Source organism: Cricetulus griseus, chromosome 3 (assembly GCF_003668045.3).
Source record: "Cricetulus griseus strain 17A/GY chromosome 3, alternate assembly CriGri-PICRH-1.0, whole genome shotgun sequence".
NCBI classification, from domain to species: Eukaryota; Metazoa; Chordata; class Mammalia; order Rodentia; family Cricetidae; genus Cricetulus; species Cricetulus griseus.
Genome location: NC_048596.1, coordinates 248,283,072 through 248,297,571, shown reverse-complemented (window position 1 = coordinate 248,297,571; position 14,500 = coordinate 248,283,072). Strand labels below are relative to the sequence as shown.

The window sequence follows — 14,500 nt, the reverse complement described above, 5'->3', positions numbered from 1 at the left end:
TTTTGGCTAGACTACATCTAATAGTGACCTCAATTCTAAAACTCTTGGCCCATATTAACTTTCTGTGTTTGTAAGTTATTTCATCATTTGCCTTATTTATAAACCTTGAGTCTGTTAGTTGTGACAAAATTTGATAACACTATGTCAGTGAAATATTTTCTATTAAATTAACAAACAAGATGTTGACAGATTGCCTTTTCAGACTTTATCATTTTTAAAAGTTAGTTTTTATTCTATAAGGAGAAACGCATTGCACCCAAGCATGCACTGAAAGCTGTAATACTACTAGAAGTTTTGAAGGAAAAGACCGTTAAAGGCCATTCAGAAGTACATGGAATGAATGTGGGCTTAGCAGTTGTTGTTATGGACAATTCTGCATCTCAGGAGCTTGAGATAATTGTCAACTTTGTGGGAATCCCTGCGCAGGCAGCGAATCTTATTGTAAATAGCCAAATCTCTGGATTCTTCATCAACTCCCTGCAGAGATGGAAATTGTGACCAAACGGAGTAGAACTCATTTCCTTTGGCTGCAGGATAGGCCTAATTAGAAAACAGAAATTCCAATTCATATGTTAGCATTTTTACATACTTATTTCTTCCAATTGTTGATTTCATATTTTAGGGCAAGAACAATGTAAAATTTTAGTCATAGGCAAGGTACATGTTTGTCAGCCATCTAACAGTTTGAAGCAGAGCATACAGCTATGTTTTGTATTAGGCAAGTAATCTGAGTTGAAGTTTGTCTCATCTATGTGGACAAACGATAATCAGGTTTTAGGATTTTGCCAAGGTATGGTAGAAGAGGGAGTGTCGGCTCTCTTACCTAAAGTGCTTAACTGTACCACCAACAACTTTGCACTTTGTTGTTCTGATAACTAATCACTTGCCGTCTCATTTTTTACTAAATTGCACATATTTGAAACCTTAATAATGAGGATGCTTGTTGCCTTATTATAAAATCATCACTAAGTCAGTATATAGCCTCATGAATGAAGCCTCATGAAATGAAGATAATACCTTAAAATTAGAGTGTTTACTGCATATATTGCTGGTTTAATGGTTTTATTTGCATTTTCATTTTTGTGTATATGTTGATCAAATGTGCATTCTTTCATGGAAATTACAAAAATATAGCACGTGTTAACATATGCCCCAAACAGTTCAGGAGAAATATAAAATAATTAGTATGTGCGTACTCCTACTTTTTTTCATCAGATATGTTTTTATTTATGTTATTTTCAGAAACCTGATTAGCTATTAATCTCACTAGCACTGACAATTATCTTAATTGAAAAAAAATTCAAAATACTAAATCAACTTTAGTATGCCAAATGATTTGGGTATATCAAATGTAATAACATGAGTTTGATGTAGGAAACTGGAGTGAAGCAAAATGTAGGAAAAACTGCCTTTCTTTTTACATGATAAAATAAAGAGCATCTTAAAGAAAATGTGTCTTTTTGAGAGTTTCTGAATGTATTGATAACCCATCCTTATCTTTCCTATGGATAAGAGTCAATTTGGCAGGAGGGTTTCTAATTTGATTTTGATTTTCTTTTTTCTCCCTTCATATGTTAATTCTCTAGTGTATTTGTGGAAGGGTATCTAACCAGAATGTCAATTGAGATATATGAAATTTCAAGAAAGCATTATCTTGTCAGTTTTACAATATGTTTTCCTATTATTGTGGAATGTTTAACCATAAGTTCCCAAGAAACAGAAAGCCACTTGTGGATTTGTTTATAACATTGGGAAAGCCACAGCTGTCAAACACCATAGTTGAATTTCAAGATTCAGAGGCATTAGGAGCTACTAGAGTATGAATCTGCTCTTGCTTTAATAGAACTCTACAATGTAGTATGCCTAAACTTTGTTCTTGCAAAGAAGAGTTTTTCAAAATTTGTACCTCATTGTAGACATCAGTTTTTGAAATAATGAAAGTAGCAATGAAGTTTCAGGGTACTGCTCACCTGGCCAAGTATCTTCTCAATTCCCTCTAGAAGGCGCTTGTTTTGTTCCCCAATCTCTTTGGCTCTTGATATGATAGCATCAGAGGCTTCATGAATACCATCTACTTCAGTTACTAGTTGAAACAGAGGGTCATTCCAGGAGTGCACCAAACTGAGTATCAGGTTCAGAAGGACTTCCGGCTAAGCACCATGTTGGACAATGATTAAAATAAGGGAAATACAGGTGAGTTAGTTACATATGACTTTTGTTGAGAAAGATGGAACTAAAATATTCATTTTTATAACTATGTGTATATTAATATTGTTCTAGACCACAGATGCTGCAGAAAAGTAAATTTTAGCTATTGGCATATACTTTGAAAGAGTCAAACAAAAAATATCTTATTTAAATGAGTAATTTTCTATCTATATTTGCATCTGTGTGTTTCTTTGTGTGTGTGTGTATGTTTGTGCATGTGTGTGTGCACGTGTGCGTGTGTGTGTGCGTGTGCGTGTGCGTGTGCGTGTGCGTGTGCGTGTGCGTGTGCGTGTGCGTGTGCGTGTGTGTGTGTGTGTGTGTGTGTGTGTGTGTATGCACAGTCTTTTGGACACTTGAATACTACCAAACAATGTTAGGTGCTATTACTCAATGCAGTTTACCTTGTTTTATGAGACATGGTACATAGTATCTCCCTAGCTTGGAAATTTCCGTGTAGCCTAGGCTGACTGGCTACACTGTCTTCACTTTTCCAGTTCTGAGATAACAAGCATGTAACTTCTGGTTTTGTTTGTTTGTTTGTTTTGTTTTTGTGTTTGGCAGTTTTGATATCCATGGTCTATTTTTCTTTCTGTTTTGTGTCTTGGCTGACCTAGAACATAAATCCACCTGTGGTGTTATCTTGCTTGTACAAATAAAGCCTGTCTGAAGTTCAGAGGATGCAGCTTGCCATTAGCTAACCATAGAGGTCTGGAGGCCTGTACAGACAGACAGAAAGTGAGTTGGCTGGGCAGAAACAGGAAGTGAGATGGCTGGACACAGACAGGAAGTGAGATAGCTGGGAATAAAGACATAGCACTGTATTTAAATCAAAGAATGAGTGAAAACCACAATGGAGTTTTAAACACCCAGTGTTTACTCACTTCCCAAATAATAATTTAAACTTATCCCTGATTTGAAATACTTGCTGTACAGATGTCTGTTGTGTACTCAAGTGGTAATGAAAATGGTAAGTAGAGTGAAATCGAAGGAATATTGCAATAGAAAAATATAAAAGATTTGAGGGAGAGAAGGACAAATGGTAATGACAGCATAGATTCCTGGGAGCATGACAGCACACTAGGAGGAGTGAGAGCTTGAGTTAGATGAAGCCATCACTCTTTGTCTCCTAGCACTGAAACTGATAAAATGCAGTATTACTTCTTGGATCCCAAGTTCCTTACCACAGCAAGTGAAATAATAATACATTGTAACATGGAACTTTTTATAAAGAAGAATTTAAACAATGTAAATAGTATGTTTTGTGGAGAGTCTAGATATGGAACATCTTTCACCAATTATTTTCTTTTGGTCCTCATCCTGTTATTTTAGTTTCTCTTTGGTTATCATTATAATATTAGCGAAAATAGCAAGAATATAGAACTCAGATATGACTAATAAAGTAAAGAACATATAGTACTTTGGGAACATATATGGTTATATATCACATAAGTTTATATATAAATATAATATATTTATTATATATTATGTGATATGTTATGTGATATGTTATATATCACATAAGTTTATATATATATATATATATATATATATATATATAGAGAGAGAGAGAGAGAGAGAGGGAGAGATTAACATTGATTGATTGAGAAAAGTTAAATATCACTAGTGTTAATCAAGTAGACCAAAATATTTTTTGAGAAAAGATCTCTCTTTGACATCTCTCTAACATAATCATCTTATGTATATATTTTGATTTCAGTCATGTTGATATTGATTAAGACATGGTTTATAAAATTAATAATTAGACCTGCTATAACATTTAGACATTATTATTATAAGAGACCTCAGTCATAACTGTAAGAAGCACAAGAAAGTATTTTTCAGTTACTGCTTCATAAGTAGACTTTCAATTAAGGTACAGAAGAAGGCAATGAAGTCTAGGAAGAATGCAAATGTTATTAAAGAATTAAAAGCTAGACCAGGAAAACTTGAAAGTTAAGAAGTGAAATCACAGTGGTTGGTCAGTAATGGACACTGCCAATGGAGGAGTTGCAGAAACATAGCAAGAATGCAACTAAGTTTGCATTTCTTACATATGCATTAATGTCAATTTATTCATGATCGTGAAATCCATTTCAAGGTTTTTAACGGAATAACATATATAATATTATTTTCATGGACAGCTCATGGCTCAGTTACAATATTATAAGTATGTCATTTTAGCCTTACCCCCTCTATAATGTGTATTTGTTTTAGAATATTACTCTTCCTCTCTTTTGTTCTTCATGTGTGATTACTATACATGTATCAGTGCTCTAGTAACCAAGAGAACACCAAAACCCGTGTACTACCTCAATGTTGTCGGCAATAAAATGGGGTGAGGACTCACAGGGACCTGCTGGGCTTCTTCCTTGCCTTCAGGGGTAGCCAGGGAAGAAGTGGGGCAGTCACTGATGGCCTTGGCAATAAACTCGTGGTCTTGAGCATACTGTTTATCCTGGAAATGATAGGAAATCCCATTAACAAAGTTTGAGAATTAAAAATATAAAACTAGAATAATAAAGCACTTGTATATTTATGTTTGAAAATTAGCATAACACGAATTTAGGGCTATTTTCTTAATTACACTTTTCCTACTTATTTCTCAATTATATTCATTTTTTCTGACCATAAATTTCTAATCTTCCAAACAATTCTGTACTGTCTTGTTTTCTATCTTTTTATAAATTACTCTTCAGAAAATAAGCATTAAAATACATAAAATCCAAAAATCTCTTTTAAATGTCATTGCTCATATTTGAGCAAACTTCCATAGTATGTGTTATCTATATTACTTTATTTGTTGTTTACCATGGTTTCAGATTGATTTTATTCTTTTAAGTAGTTATTATAAAACACAGGTTTTCTTTCAAGTCCTTCTGAAGCTAAATACTTGAATAGTACAAAGTTCCTCATAAATGTTGAATATAATTATGTGGATTGTGAAAATGTGAACTACAAAACACTGGGCATACCTTCGAAAAATGTTAAACAATGAGCAATAAAATAGAAAACTTATTTAGTATATAACTTGCTATTAATATTTAATCATTCATATAACTTTATTATTTATTTATAAAGCATTATTATAAACTAAAAGTCAGTAACAATTCTAAAAATTTAGAAGAATTTCTAGGAAAATTTCAAAGGTAGATTATGAAATTATGATCAATCAATAACTGAAAGAAATGCTAGTGAGTAAGAGAATATTATGGATTCATATTTATTGCCACTGATGATTCACTTTCTAAATACCTACGGATGTACTGAAACTGTCACCAGACATGAACTTGCAGACTGACTCAAAGAAATAACCTAAGTCCTCTGAAAGACCTTTATCAGCAAGAGAAGACTGTTATCTGCTTCTGAACCAACCTTCCTACTGTAAGGGAAACCATGCTCTAAAAGTTTTTAACAATGACTCAGCGTTTATTTTCCCCTCTTTGTGTGGTTTCAGTTTAGGTTAATTGTAGCCTGTCCACAAAGCTTACTACTTCCACGATATTCCCCTTCACTGGCAATTAGCAGAGCACTAAGTAAAAAATTCCTCTGGAGTCTGGACCCACACATGAAAGACTGGAAATTTAGAAGTCTTCCCCAAGTACACTGAGCACATTACATCTCAAGTTTAAGTTTAGACACATGAATTACCCAAAAAAGTGAAAATTATTTCACTTTTGCAAATCTTTAAAATTTCATGTAATTGGTCCATTCTTGTTCTAGTTTTTATCAGCTAACATTTCCTTTTACCCACAAAAATACAATTTTTGAAGTCTGGATCATGGTTTAAACTGTATTGTAGCAGACAGATCCTTTACAACAGACACCAGAAATGAGTGAAATACTTACCAATTCAATGAACATGTCTGCAGACAGCAGATAGACGTAGTGAGAAAGCATGATCACCCGGTCGAACAGCTCCTGGAGAGGCATCTGGCAATTCCCACCAGGACAGATTGGCAAGGGGTGCACGTTTCGGCAGAACAGCAGGTTAGACACCACAAGCAGCAGTAGTGTCCCTGCTATGTAAACACAGGAACCAGTGTGAAATGATCTGTTCAATTGATGGGAAACCTTATCTGTCTCTAGCACTTTACACGTATGGTTGCATTTGTGGGGAAAGAAGACTCAGCATTTTTCATGTTGCATGCTTACCCATATATTGACATTTTCACAGATATGTAGGGCGAGTAGGATGTGTATGTGTGCACATTCATGCGTGTGTGTGTGTGTGTGTGTGTGTGTGTGTGTGTGTGTGTGTGTGCTCATACTTACATGCACTAGACTTGATAATGTATCTATATGTGTGAGAGAAATATGCTTTGCAGATAATGGAGCTGTAGCGGTAGCTCTTGAAAATTCATAACTAGTTGGATATTTTCTAACTCTGAGTATAGTTTCTGAACGTGTATCATCTGAAGAGTTTTCAGTTTAAGTGAGATAAAATAAAAAAGGGGTTGTTATACATGTTACAAAACAAATTTTATGATGCCACTAATTCTTTTGTTTTTTAATCACACCAAGAAATTAAAGGTAATTAACAAGTGCGCGCCTCCTTCTTTATTCCCCTTTTATCGAAATGTTATTTAGCTTCAACCAAATTGTTACAGCAGTGTCAAACAGACAACTAATATCATGTTCTTTATGCTTGCATCACTGAAAGTTTGGTAATATTTTTTTAAACTGGCCAACTTACATAGAGATTTGGCAATAAGAAAATATTTCTTGCTTCCTTCTAGTGTTTGATAGGTGTACCTAACGTTCTAGTAGTCTGTGTCAGTACAAGTTCTCAGTCTCAGCAACACCAGCTTTATAAGTTGGATTGCTCAGTGTTCTCAAGCTGACTTTGCAGTAAAGGCTATCACAGAGCATCCATTGCTTCTACCCATTAGCAACCAATAATGCCCTCCTTTTTCCTTTCTTACTTCCATTGTGTTAGCACAAATGATCTCTAGTTATTGTCATATCCCTGGAAGAAGGCTATCTTGTGCATTAGAAAGCCACTGATACAGTGGTCTGTTACCCTTAGGTATGAACAGTTCCTAAATCAATTAACTGGATAGTCTTCTAAACTCCTCCATTGTTAACTCAAAACCAACTGCATCTCTGAGAAACTGATCTCACAGTAGGTGGATACTCATAGCTTGAGCGAAAGGTGAATGCCCCACGATGTACCCATCTCTTTCTGTGGAATATCAACAACCCCATCACCCTTGCTCTAAATCTAGTTATTTCTGTATTTCTGTTATCTGTTGCTACAAGTAAGTGATCAAGTTATTTTGTATACCACCACAGCTGTCTTGGGTCCATGTTGGTTCTAATCATGTCATGTCTAGAGAAAAGCAGTTATTCCCCCACTGCCCTCTAAAGCTGAAACCTGTATTAGATACATTTTTACATTAATCACCCCCACAACTTCCCAAGAATACTGAGAGAACCAATTATTCACAGAGCTGCAACACCTACCTTTCCGATCTGATCCATGGCTGTTCATGGTGATGATTGTTCCTGGGAACACACTTCACCAAAGAAGGCCTGAGAGAACCACAGCTTTCTCAACTGCAGATATCGGCTTTATAACCCTTTGACATCTTCATGAATATATATATAATCAGGCATGCTCTTTCACTTCCTTGGCATCTATTTCCGTCATTAAGATTGCCCCCATAATTTTAAACATCAAGTGGTATTTTATTTCTTATTCATATTCAGGAAGACATATTGGCCAGGAATGAAGGATTTTGATTAATTACAGCAAACGGAAATGAGAGAAAAGCTGAGGTGAGACACTGAGTCTAGTTTGAGGTAGAGAAGCTATAAAAATTTATAGAAGGTGATTCCTTTAAAATTTACCCTTCTTTCTTCATAGAATTTACAACGTGTATCATGACTTTTGACTTACAAAATAGCTTCAAACAATACTGATTATAAAGTTTCTCATTCAAGATTATTGGGTGAATTAATAGCTTCCAAATGTACGTGCTAAACACCAGCAAGTGTGGACTTAAGCTTGAAAAGGCAGCATTTTCTGTCCCCTCTAACACTCTGATCCCCTTTAAATGGCCTTTGCTTTCTTTTACACAGTTTTGTCCTTTGAAAGTGACATGTATGATGGTTATAACTTCTAGTTATAACACATTGTTTCATGTTTTTCACTTGATTTTAGTATGTGAAGTTGTATTTTCAACCTTAAGCTATATAGTGAAAAACAGTGGCTTGGAGAGAACAAATGCTAAGATAGTAGACCCTCTTTTATGATGAGGTTAGATATGGGGAGTATTTTTGCTCGACAAATAATAGGAAAGGCTTGTGAAGACAGAAAAGTGCCAGTTACAATGCATCTAATGTGTACTCACATCTAAGGAGAGCCAGATATCACCCATCCCTCACCCAGTTTATTTAGGAAAGGAGCACAGTTATTTTTAGGGCAAAATATACTAAAGCACACTACACACAGACACATATTTTCACATAGTCACAAGTACACATTGCAGTCAACCACAAGTCTAGACACTATCTCCACTCACCTGTTATGAACTCATGATCTACCTGCCTCTCCTGACACAAAACCATACTGGGACAAGCTGGCAATACTGCCTTTGTCCACGCATAAGTTCCATTCACCTTTTAGAGATTACCTAAGTAATATTATTAGAGTGAATAATAATGAACTTGCTGATGACTTTCTTAATTTTGGGGTTCATGCATCTGAAGCAGTTTATGGCCTTTAGCTTTGGATTTGCTGAATATGTACTGACAGATGCAGTATTTTTTTTAAACCAAATCATATATTCTTTTAGTTTTTTCCTTCTATCTCTTTTAAAGAGATTTAAAAATATTTTTTGCTGTGTGTGTGTGTGTGTGTGTGTGTGTGTGTGTGTGTGTGTGTGTGTGTGTGTGTACAGGCATGAGTATGACAATAAATACCACAGATTCCAGAAGAGGGAGTTACATGCCATAGAGCTAGAACGAGAGGTGTGAATAAGCCTACAGAGGAGGTGCTGGGAACTGAACTTGGGTTCTCTGAAAAGTCAGTAAATGTGCTGCTGACCTTTAAGCCATCTCTCCAGCCTTTTTGCTTTTAGCTCCACATATATGTGCCTCACTGAACATCCTAGTTTGGGTTCTTAGGAGAATTTGGAAATCTTACTGAGAAGTACTATCTTGAGCTGTTTCCTTGGTAAATGCCTTAGTTTTCTTCATAATTGCCTCTGTATAATCAATGACAAGTTTCAAACCAGAACAATCAAGTGCGGTACCTCTGTATCTACCTGTCTGTATAAATGTAGGTTTAGGGTCTTTCCTGAATGCATACTTAGTATCCATTTATCCTCCTGGATAAAAAGTCCGAATTGTTCCAGAAGTAAGATAAATAATTCTGTGCAACACTCTCCTTATTTTCAATAAGCTTCAGCATAAGGAAATCTGCCATAAAATGGAAACTGACAACATGGTCTTGAAATTTAAATGTGTTGTAGCTTTTTTGGATACCAGGAAAAGAGAAAAGGTGAATGGTGTTCATTGATTCACTGGACTGCAAAACAGCACTTCCCTGTAAAGTTTAGAATGTGCTGTCTGCAGCTTCCCAGCCCCACATTTCCTGTGAATGGAGATCTCAAAATGCCAAAATGACTCACAATTACATTTACATGAAAATTGGTAATCATCCTATTTTTAAGCACTTTATATGTTTTATTTCCACTTAATATTAGTATATACTATTTTGTAAATATTTCTGCTTGTCAAAGTGTGTCCTTTAATAAGAGAAATAAAGAACAAGGGATTTGTGTGTATTCTTATATTTCAAAGTTTATTTGCTTCCACTTTGGATTTTGATGGTTCCTAGAAAAACTGAGCTGACAATGAATTTCTTTCAAAGACATCAGATTTTGTTTAGATCTTTATTTTATTTGTGTTTTCTTTTGTTTACTATTTTACAGTTAGTAATAGTTTCGTTTTTCTTCTTCAATTTATGATAAAGCACATACTTCTAAAGTATCATTATCACCTGAAAAAGTCATATAAGATATAATGTAAGATCTGAAGGAGGAAATGAAATTGTTGCTTAAAATTCTCCTAATAAACCTAATAAATGTAGCTAATGGGTATTTTAATTTACATTAGTAGATATAATTCATTAGCAAGATAAATTTGCTAATTACTAAAGGTATATGGTTTATGAATTTAAAATTGTTAAACAGCTATCATTCCAAACTTGGTGTAAATGGTCTAACAAAATAATCATTATTTTCAAAATAATAGGTCAGATGATATAAAGAAAGGGCCAGGGCAAATTTCTTGAATGGAATTCTTTTCATGGCAATCAAAATGTAATAGGTTAATTTCATATTATTATTTAGGTTAACTTCACAAATATCTATACCTTTTTTCTTTCTAAGTGCGTGCCCAAAGATTAGTACTGGGTGATCTCAGTACCTAAATACTTATTTTGTTGTCAGTCTTCAGGACATTTGGTTCTGAAAAAAAAAAAAAAAAACCACAGTAGAATTATTTCAAAATATCCCCTGTAATTTGTTTTTCTCCCTGTTTATTCTATGTTCTCTTTACCTGATCATATCACTTCACTGTTAACTTATGCTGTAAGCTCCTCATGGGCCTGTTCTAAACAATTTGTTTCTATGTACATATTCTAATTAGTAACTGGATACTGTCATATCTAAGAACAATGTGCTCAGAGAATTAATAATCATTTTTGGAGGTTTATGATATTTTATGTTATTTTTTCAGGTATAAGTATAAAATATTTAGTTGTATGCTAGTAAGAAGTGAGAAAGCTGCTGATTTTGTTGGTTAAAAATTCTTTAATCTTCAATATTACATGAGTGTACATATCCATTTCTTATCCAATGAAAAGTAGATCTGAAAAGAACCCACTTCCAGCATCAATCAGCTGTCTGCTTGCATATCAGGTATCATTCTCTATCATTTATCTATGTATTATATCTTTGTATATCTATGTATCTATATCTTTCCATAATGTATCATCTAAGTAGCGATTTATTTCAATCTAGTCTATTATCCATCTCTATTTACTTATACAGTGTCATTTTAATCCCTTATCTATCATCTTCAGGATAATCTATCAACTGCCTAATCTATTCATCTTCCTATCCACAGATTTACCTTATCTATGTGTCTTCCTATTCTTAATAGTTTGAATTCAATTGATCAATCAATTCACTGTTCAGTCTACCCTGCCAAACAACTACCCAGCCATTCATTCATCTGTCATTATCAATCTAATGAGAAATGGGACTCTGTTCCCCGCCTAGACACAGACATAAATTTTATAATTCAAAATTGTAATTACCACTAATGCCACAGGATACAACAAAATGCTACAGAAAAAAATTTGAGTCCTTGGGGTGCTAGAATGACAGGCAATAATTCTTTGCTGCTGCATTGAGTACTTGTGGGAGTCCTGGGACAAGAGCTGCTGTAGTGGGAGGGAATCTGGACATTTGTGAGGTCAAGACACAGAGAACTTCTTCAATATTGTGACAACACATGGAGCTTTATATGTGTTGGTACATTTCCTCTGCCCTCCCTTACTGTTAATCCAATACTGAGAACTGTCAAGAGCTTGAACGAAATGTCTTCCTTTCCAGCCAACTGATCACTAATCCTGATGATTTTTATTAATTTTAAATACCTTTGTTGCATTATGTCCTTTTTCATATTTTTACTTAAAATACCTCAATTAATTCCCTGAGATTTTGGTTTATTACATACGGGCATGATGCTTACCTTCATCTCTCTCCTACTGCTTTTCCCATATTTGCCTTCTATCACATACACATCAAACTCCGTGTGTTCATTTATTTTAAATTTTATTTACCCGTATATCTCATCCTGTGTTTCCCCCACTTCCTCATCAAAATTCTTGAACTCTTTTCAAGTTTTCATTGTTTTGTATTTTGTATACATACATGGTACTGAGTCCATTTAGTGTACTTTTATACATGTATTTAGGGTTGACCACTTGGGTTTGTATAACATCAGGGAGCACCATTTCTGAAAAGTACTGATTCTCTCTCTTCATCTCTCTCTCTCTCTCTCTCTCTCTCTCTCTCTCTCTCTCTCTCTCTCTCTCTCTCTCTCTCTCTCTCTCTCTCTCTCTCTCTCTCTCTCTCTCTCTCTCTCTCTCTCTCTCTCTGTCTCTGTCTTGTCTCTCCACAGCCATTATTGCTTATAGCTCTTCATTTAGAAGTGGATCATTGTGAGGTTTTCCCTATTCACATGAACGTGTAAACTGGTGCTGTCATTTTGAAGGTGTTGTTTAGGGAACCCTATTTTGTGTTTTCTTGTGTGCAGTTTCCCTGTCACACATAGAAGACAGTATTTCACAGTAGACATCCCAGTCCTCTGCTTCTTACAATCTTTCTGCTGTTTTCCCCATGAAACTTAAAGGTATGGGTTGTATTGTATATTCATGAGGTGAGTTTGAGTGTCCCACAGCCAAGTATTCCCTGCATTTGACCCTTTAACCAGTTGTGAATTTCTTTTATGTGCTTTCTATGCAGCAACAAGAAGCTTTTTATTGAAAGATGAGAGCTACACTCTACAAAGATATGAGAATAAGTATTTGGAATACAATCAGTAGTTTAATAAGAATATTAGCAAGAGTGGCTTCTCCTCTATCATTCAGGGCCTCACCAGTTTATCTACTCCCTGAAACAAATTTTCCTAATGAAATATGGAGTTTTATATTCAGATAGTAACTAAAATGATAATTGTTTAGCTATATTCCTTGTCCTTTAGGATTAACATTGAAGAAAATGCAAATATAGATATTAATCAATTCTTTGATAATGAGCTCTATATGAAAAGTATGCAATCATAGTCTTTAAATGATAGGGAACAAGCAGAGTTTCATGGTTACAAGGAAGCCATCTGACAAGAGTAAGATCACAGAATCTTGCTGTGGCTGGTTCTGATGAAATGAATGAATATTATGCTTTAAAAAGCCAATATGTATATCTGTGATCAAAAGTAAGGAGCAGTATGGTTATTGATTTTGTAGTTTATAAACAGTTAAAATGATTGTGATTTTGGAAAAAGAAAGATTTCACAAGATAATTTTTAAAAAGATTGTAAACTTTCTATGTATAAAACTATGAAACATTCCATTAAAAAACATAAGGAATACAAAAAAATAGAAGGAAAAGATGCAAAATTAGGACAAACTCCAATATATGGGTTATCTTTATTGATAGAGATAATGAGGCAATCTCCTTAAAAAATATCAAAATTCCAATTCATGCTTGCATTCAAGTAAAAAAACTTTAGGAAAAGAAGCATTTCTTCCCTTGTCCACTCTAGTTTTATGGCTAGAGTGTGCAAAGAAGTGCAAAATATACAATTTCACTATATATATTATATATATATATATATATATATATATATATATATTCAAATTAGGAACAAGCTGGTTTCACATGTCAATCCCTTCTCCCTCTCTCTCTCCCTCCCCTCTCCCTTACCCCTCCTACCCTAACCTGATCTACTCCCCACCCCATTCACCCTCCACTCCCCAGTCAGGGGTAGGGCCCTCAACTGGGGCTCCACAAAGTCCACCACATCATCCTGGGATGGGCCTAGGCCCTTTCCCATGTGTCCAGGGAAAGAGTGCATCCCTTCAAGTAGGATGGGCTCTCAAAGTCCCTTCTTACAGCAGGGAAAAATACTAATCCACTACCAGGGGTCCCCTAGAGTGCAGAGGCCTCCTCATTAACATCCATGTTCAGGGATCTGGATCAGTCCTGTACTGGCCTCCCAGACAGCACCTTGGGTAGATGTTTCCCCCTTGTTCAGGCCAGCTGTAATGTAAAATGTCAAATAGCCTTAAGAAATGGATATGCAAAGGAACCTAGAAGTGCGTGTTTAATCTTATGTAGGCAGCTGGGTAAACAGCTGTGTAGAATGATAACTAGAGGAAAAGTCATCTGAGTAATGGTAATCACTGTGAGTGAACTTGGAAACGTCTAGTTCTTCAGCTCTTAACCATATCCCTGTCATGGAAGACAAAGGAGGTCCTGTGTGAAGAAAGGCATCCCTGGAACAGAGTGTTTTGTGATCTACTTTACAGAAAGGTCTTTGAATTCTTTTATGAGCTGCTACAGGGGTTGAGAGAAGCTGCAAGAGGAGCCTCTCTGCTTCTAGGTTCTCTTTAATAAAAGGTTGTTGTCAGTAGGGTAGGGCATCCTGATATTTTAGATGTAAAACTGTTTTTCCAAGGACAATGAGTTAGTGGATAATTTTTCTTTCAGTTGGG

At 35.2% G+C, this 14,500-nt stretch overlaps 1 protein-coding gene across 1 annotated transcript; it reads right to left on the bottom strand.

The window, feature by feature from the left end:
- Positions 1 to 348: 348 nt before the first annotated feature.
- Positions 349 to 7,699, bottom strand: LOC100750601 (prolactin). The gene is made up of 5 exons (XM_027409574.2): positions 7,672 to 7,699; positions 6,055 to 6,227; positions 4,556 to 4,663; positions 1,971 to 2,150; positions 349 to 540 (listed from the first exon to the last, which is right to left on the bottom strand). The coding sequence occupies exons 1-5, from the start codon at positions 7,697 to 7,699 to the stop codon at positions 349 to 351; spliced, it is 681 nt and encodes a 226-aa protein (XP_027265375.1).
- Positions 7,700 to 14,500: the final 6,801 nt, after the last annotated feature.